Here is a 7,322-nt window from a genome sequence, read left to right as displayed (position 1 = left end):
GGCACTGAATGCTGCCGAGGGAGTGGACAGGCAGTGGCTTGAGTTGTCGCACCGTAATGGGAACAAATATGTTGTCATATCAGAAGCTAAAAGAATACTGTTTTGTTATATGCTAAATATCAATACAGACATGTGTTTTCCCTCCTCTGCTGACACCAGGTTTAGCCATGTATGTTTTAAACAAACTCAGTTTCAAACAAAGTTTAACAAAAACCAGTATCGCAGCGTGCATGTTGTGTGGATTCCAAGTTCTCTAATGCTACAGCCTGCTCCGCTTCCCCAACCCTCTGCATTTCGAGAGGGTAAATTTATCTAAACAAACCACCAGACGGGTATCTGCATGCTCCAGGATGAGAGAGACGGCCTTTTAGCGTTTTGGTTGATCCAGTGATGCAGCAGCTTATGACCTGTCTGAGCCGTGGAGAGCACGCTATGCTGCGTGTCAGCATCGTTTTCTCAGAGATGGCCTTTTATAAGATTTGGAGGGGGATGACAACTGCAGGGGCATGCTCTGTGAGTATGAAGGCAGGCAGGCAGGAGATGCTGACCGAAGGGTAAATGCAGTAATTAATTGTTAGGCTGCATGGAATCGCTGTAGCGTTAATGCTGTGCGTGGGGTGGGTGTGTGGGTCTGAGGGTGTGATCCTCTGCCTGCACTGGGCATGCTTCTACCTGGCTCGGCTCTGGTTCGAGTGGGTGCTACCTCCATCATCCAGGCAGAAGCCATTGCCCTAGCATGTGAGAGCGTGTTTATTTTCAAACATTCTGCCAGATAATCTTTATCCTTGCAATAATTGTACGGTGCTGTCTCTCTCCTTCATCTGCCGTCCCCTGTACGTGTATTTTATTTGGTTTCAGGAGACTGTAGCTGATGAAATTACTTTCATTAGGACTGGAGTTCAGCTGATTGCTCATTCCTCTTTGCATTTGGATGTGACTGAGAACAAGTTATATAAGACTTGCTAGTGCCCTGGAGAGCAGAATATCCTGCTAAGATAATATTTCTGTTCTGGTCCCTCCCTCTCTTTGGGCAGGGAGGCAAAAGGAAGGTGTTCTGACATGAGACAGCAGTGTAGTATGCCATGTGTCCGTTCAGACAATATCTTCAGTAAGCGTGGTATGCTGTGAAGAATTGTGTTTTGTTATAAAAATTGCAGGATAAATCAACGGTATTGTAGAAACATTGCACCTCAGACAGAATTGTTTGTGTGTGATATATAGGTGTCCCTAATAAACATTGGAATATTTAGATTAATCTGCTTTAACTCCATGTATAATCAGATGATTTTTCATAGGATATTCATTGAGGACTCTAGTCATCTCTGCCTGAAGCCTGCTGGAGTATTTCTAGACAATCCACCTGCAGAGCTGCATAGCAAGTGATGGTTCAAAGTTGCCTACTGTAGGTATCTGGCAGGTATAGGTTGGAGTAGGAGTAGTGTTGTGGGCTGCCACGTGGAGATGGCTATAACACTTGCAAATACAGTTTAGGTCAAGAATTCGCTATGTGCTACATTGATAATGTTTGGTAAACAGCACCTTCTAAATCTTAAATACTTGAATTTAAAGGGAAAAAAAATCCCCCCACCTGTAATAAGGATTATAATCAGGAATTTAAGCAAGACCAAAAAAACCTGGGCATTAAACAGTACTGAAAATGTGAATACTACTAAAGTGGGACAGTGAAAAAGGGATCTTACCACTCCAAAGAACTGACTGAAGACAATAGAAAACAAACATTTCTCATACTTCTTAAAGCAATGAAGTGACATAAATAGTATGCTTACTTTCCAGATGTGTCCTTTGTTAGCAGGATTGTGACTACTGTTTCTCATCTTACAATTAAAACAAATATTCAAGTTAAGTGTTCCCTGAAGATAATTTGGTAAAGCTACCCCCCTGGGGGGTGAGGGTTCGCTGACCAGCGCGGTCGCCCAGGACACCCCTGAGCTGTGGCAGTGCTGCTGTGTTCCAGGAACTTGTGAGATTTTTAGGGATAAGTTACGTAGCACATATGTTATATTAAGGAGAAAGAGGAGATCTGTGCTCTAGTCCCCCCCCAGCACTGGGAACTTTATATTTTATGTAAGTTCTGAACTTTCACACCAAGCCTGCAGCTTGTTTTGGTCATGTTGTATTATTATTCACAAGTGTAGCTGCTTATTCTTTGAGGAGGAGGTATTCCTGATGCTGGCTTTCCGTATTGCTCACAGGATCTAAGCAGGGAGAGGGTTTGAGCAAGTGTGCTGGCTTTATAGACGTTGCCTCCCTCCCTCGAGCCTCTGGTATTTGGGTAACAGTGGCAGCACAATAAATGTAGTGTGAAGATGGGCAGCCTTCTCTTTGTTGGTGTCTGTTTGCCTACATTATAGCGAAGAGATTGTTTTTTTTTGTAAGGAACAGAAAGTATTCACACTGAGAGTGAAAAAGGGGGGGAAAAAAGGAAGCCTGTTTTTTGTGCAGCATTACACAGAAGTCAGGAAAGCCTCTTGTAGCTGCAGCCTGGCATCAATCCATTCCCTCTGCTCTTTGGTCTGCCAAAAACAGCGTCTTTACTCCCTTCAGCAATAAAATATTCTCTTGCATCTCTGTCTTGCCATCCCCTCTCCTTTCAGCAATTAGTTCTCTCCTTCACCTTCTACGCCTGATAAAAAATACATGATCCTGTCTCTGGCATGAAGCATACAATAGAACCACAGTCATGGGGGAAACTGATTGCCAAGTCAGTATTTCCTCCCTTAAATTTTCACTTTTGTAGTATGTATTCTTTCGGTTTGACCCTAATATGTCAACCTGAAGCCTGAGTTTGTATGTTAGCAAAAACATGGTGTACACCATGTGCTTCACTGCATTATTTTCCTTACAGGCTTTTAAAGACAGCGGAGTTGCTCTGCAGTTTTGATTGTGTGTAGTAGGAGATCATGCTACTACATGCTACTGTTGTACCGATTGAATACACGTTAGCACTTGACCAACTAATACAGTGATTAGTCTCGTTTGTGTAGATGAGTTGAAATCTTCTTGTCAAAATCTAGTCCTGCCTAGGCGGGGGATTGGATGGAATATAAAGAATGAATATATAAAGAATTAATAATTCCTCCTCCGCCCCCCCTCCCCCCCCCCTTTACAGATTTACTGGTAATTGCTCAGTTATGTGGGTCGCTGTAAGAGAAACATGTGCTAGGTTTCTTGCATGCGGCAGTCTCCAAGAGTCATCCTGCTTGTGGAAGATGGTACTTTAACATTCACAAGACACACACTCTCACATCCTGGCTGCCGGGCTGAGCTGGACAATCAGCTACAGCGGTACGGAAAGAACCAGGGAGGACTGTGCTATCAAAGTGCACCTTCCATAATCATGGGGAAGGAGGCCCTATGTTTATTAAAGAAGGGTCACGCACCACACTCACCCAAAAACTTCCTTAGCTCTGCAGTCCTGTTTGTGAGTAAGACCGGGTGGGCAGCTGGGGGGAAGAGGAGGGACCCCAAAAGCATCTGCAACAGCCGCATGCTTGGCAGCCAGGAGCGCCCACCTACGTCTGAACATGCAGCACAAGCTGCTTCTTGAGTCTTGGTAGCTAGCGTGTGACCATAATGTCCTCTAAAAGGAAAGGTCAGGGCACTTACTCCCTGCCTGGGGAACGTTACAGATTTGACCAGGATTTTACACTAGTTACGTAGATATCTAACTGTACAACTAGAAGATAGCGAGCAGCAATTATCAGCAAACCTGATCTGTGGTAAGCTAATAGCCTTGACATGGGATTGGAAATCAAGTGGAGAATTAGACTAGGGGCTTTTAGAAGATCTAATCTTACGTAATTTTTATTCTGTTAAATGTAAAAAAAAAAAAAAGAAAAAATTTAATCAGATTCCTCCTCGGTTTTGTCTTTGGTGGCTCTTAAGTAGTGGTGAAGATTTAATGTGGGACAGAGATGTCAAATTGAACTCTTCTCCTAAGCAGGAGGTCACATTTTCAGCTACTGTTTCTGTCATGTTGGAGGGTGGCACAGGGTTCCTTGCTTTAGACCTGCTCTTCCCTGTCGCCCCTTCTGCTGCAGGGATGTTTGGTTGTGGCCCTGATGGAGGGCTTGTGCTTTATTTTGCTTCTCAAATGAAAATGAGTTTTGAGAAAAATGTTTAAGGCATGAAATATTCACACATCATCGGAGGAAAAAGTATTTTTATGCTGTTGTACTCATTGTGTTTTTCCTTGTCTCTGTCTCATTTTTCAGTCATGCCAAGCTGACCTTGTGAAGGACAACGGCCACAAGTATTTCCTTTCAGTTTTGGCAGATCCTTATATGCCGGTAAGGACAAGTCATCTTTATTCAGACTCTTCTAGCGTTTACTTAGCTTGTCTTAGCTTATCTGTCGCTGTTCTGGTGCAGTTGGTGCTAACATAGGACTGCCTCCCACCTCCATCTCCTGTGACGCCCACTGCTCTACTGGCGAGAGACATTGCTGAGCTGTGGAGTCAGTGACCAGGGGAGTTAAAAATGGTCCTGCCAGCTTGCGTGATAGAGACAGCCAAACCAAACAAGACTTTGCAAACTTGTTTGAAGTTATATAGGCGCACGTTACGCAGTGGTGGCGATGGGAGCTGGGGGCTCCTGGGGACTGGGTGCAGAGGCAGCCTAATTGCGCTGCAACTTTCGTAATTCCCTCTGCAAAAGTTTTTTTTTTTGTGGCTTCCTGTAATAGGTATTTGTATGCCTCCTCTGGAGCAATATACGGAGGTTGGTTGGGAGGATCGTACTGGCAGTCTGATGAAGTGTCTCAGGTGTAACTAGTGACAGGACTGGATGACAAGAAAATTCTAGCTTTCTTTCCCCTCTCTTGTTCTTTTAATGTGATACAAACTGCACTTAGAATAATCTTGTGTTTCAGAAAGCATGGGATATAGTTGTTCTCTGACCTGTTTTCTAGATAACTATTAGTTGTCTATTGTTTTAAGGCTGAACACAGGACAATGACTGCTTTTATCCTGGCTGTAATTGTTAACAACTACAACACTGGACAGGTGAGTCCTAACATCCTTTTTCCTTTCATTCCCTCCTACCTCTTCTCTGCATTGTGCCTTCACTTTGATAAAAGTGTCCTGGCTTGCATTAAAGCACAACCCTGAACTGGAAAACTGAAATTGAAGATTGCTTTACGTTATTTTTGTGTGGATTAAAAGAAAAATTGACCTGGAGGTGTGACAAACACATTATGTACCTGGCACCTGGAAGTGGAGGTTAAGGACACAAGTCACTCGACAACTACCCCTCCAGGCAGCACACTGACATGCTATTAAAGAAATAGTGCCTAGTGCCTGTCAAGTGGAAACTTGATGGCTGTGATAAAGTTCTTGGGAAGGGTATGTGGAATGAGCCATAAACCTTGGGGCTCTGACAGATGCAAGGAGTATTTCCAATGAGGAAAAAACAGGCTCTATGCATTACAGGAAGTGTTTCTAATGCTCAACTATTTAACTAGCTATAACAGCATGTAGTTGACCTTCCCTTCATGCTGCTTCCAAATGGTATTTTATAACAAAATCAGTATATAACCACTGAATAATTATTTTCTCTTGATTTCTTGTCTATTTCAGAAATAATCATCTTTTTTGATGATGAGGTGGGAAGCTGTCATCCAAAATAAATTGCACTGATTTGTGTTTTAGGAAGCTTGCCTTCAAGGAAACCTGATTGCTATTTGCCTGGAGCAGTTAAATGATCCACATCCTCTTCTGCGTCAGTGGGTGGCCATTTGTTTAGGACGTATTTGGCAGAACTTTGACTCAGCCAGGTGGTGTGGTGTGAGAGACAGCGCTCATGAAAAGCTCTACAGTCTCCTCTCGGATCCAATTCCAGAGGTAAAAATCCAACTTTTTAAATAAACATCAGTTGAATTGTCAGAATCCTGGCAGAGGGCTACAGAAATACTTAAAAAACCAAGGCCTTCTAGAGCTTTATGATTGTGTCTGGTTCAAAGAAAGATCTTATTGCTGTTTCTTCAAGGTGGTGCAAATCATCCAAGCCCTGCAAGAGAAGTAACCAAAGAAATGCAGGGGGAGTTCATACAGCCTGAAAGCCCTGGAATCTTGGCACCGGAGTTAGCAAAAACCATGGGTTTTGCTTACTTGCATATCAGAAGCTTGTTAAAAATGTGGTCCCAAAACGCAGCGTGTGTTGCAAAAAACCCTCTAGTCTTTTTGGCCGAGTATGAAAACTGTTCTCCTCCTGGTATGTGTGAAAATACATCTTTAATTGAATGTGTTTTACCTTTGTGACAAACTCGCCAAGAGAGAAGCGATTCTTGTGCAGAGCCTGGCTATGATTGACAGAGCCTGTCAGACCCCAGTGAAATTACATCGCATGTGGGAGAAGTAAGCCTGGAGATAAACACCATTGCTAACGTGCAGTGATTAAAGATTAGATTCCCCTTTACATTCAGTCTTTCTGTCCTGCATCCTCCTCCCCCTTTCTCTGGCCCCATCTTCCCCCCATTTTATAAGCAGTATTTGCGCGAAGGTCGGGTTGACTGTCCTTACGGCACACCCGCACCTCTCTCTGAGAGGCCAGAGCGAGCGTTTCTGCTTTGTGAAGCACATCCTGCAGTTGCTGATTGCACCATATCCCCACCATTTGCAGCCTCTGCCAAGGCAAGCTGTAAGATTACCAAGCCATCTGATCCCTCTGTTCTTTGTGTGATCTGGCAAAGTTTACCCTGATTTGAGCTGCTGTCTTTTCTCCTTTTCTTTTTTCCATCGTTTTCTACCTTTCTGTAAGCCTTTATCTGAAGACTGTAGTTCAGCACTCTTATTGAAGAGATTCACATCCCAACAGTAACTCCCTGTGTACCTTATTCCTGTTAATTAATATTCTAGGCAACATCAACTGGAAAAATCACCCATGGGAAGGTTATCGAGTATTCTGGGAAATTAAATATACTCCTGCATGTGTGAATACTTAAAACTCAATGCTTTGCTGAATCTGTTTTGGTTTTTACTCTCCATGGGCTTCTGTTTAGCCCTCACTATTTACCTGACACAGTAGTCTAGGTTTCCAGAGATGTCATTTGTGGGGATAAAAAAATCCCACTGGCAAACTTCGGGCTGGAAACAAGAGGAAAGTAATAATGAATGTTTGTGTCTCTCAGGTTCGCTGTGCTGCAGTCTTTGCACTGGGAACATTTGTGGGCAACTCAGCTGAACGGACCGATCACTCCACCACCATCGATCACAATGTAGCCATGATGTTGGCCCAGCTCATCAACGATGGGAGCCCCATGGTTAGAAAGGTACGGAAGGGCTGGCGGTACGGAATGGTGGATTC

General features: G+C 43.6%; 1 protein-coding gene across 2 annotated transcripts in view; it reads left to right on the top strand.

Annotated features, from left to right (window-relative positions):
* The window catches only part of RPTOR (regulatory associated protein of MTOR, complex 1), a 162,328-nt gene that overhangs the window by 99,498 nt on the left and 55,508 nt on the right, over positions 1 to 7,322 (top strand). For both annotated transcript variants that reach the window (XM_009324534.1, XM_009324533.1), the window contains exons 14-17: positions 4,236 to 4,310; positions 4,958 to 5,023; positions 5,669 to 5,860; positions 7,147 to 7,287. In XM_009324534.1, coding sequence (XP_009322809.1) covers positions 4,236 to 4,310; positions 4,958 to 5,023; positions 5,669 to 5,860; positions 7,147 to 7,287 — 474 coding nt within the window. The remainder of the gene's footprint in view (positions 1 to 4,235; positions 4,311 to 4,957; positions 5,024 to 5,668; positions 5,861 to 7,146; positions 7,288 to 7,322) is intronic.

Source organism: Pygoscelis adeliae, unplaced genomic scaffold (assembly GCF_000699105.1).
Source record: "Pygoscelis adeliae isolate BGI_AS28 unplaced genomic scaffold, ASM69910v1 Scaffold445, whole genome shotgun sequence".
Lineage (NCBI taxonomy): Eukaryota > Metazoa > Chordata > Aves > Sphenisciformes > Spheniscidae > Pygoscelis > Pygoscelis adeliae.
This window is presented reverse-complemented; position numbering and strand designations above follow the sequence as displayed.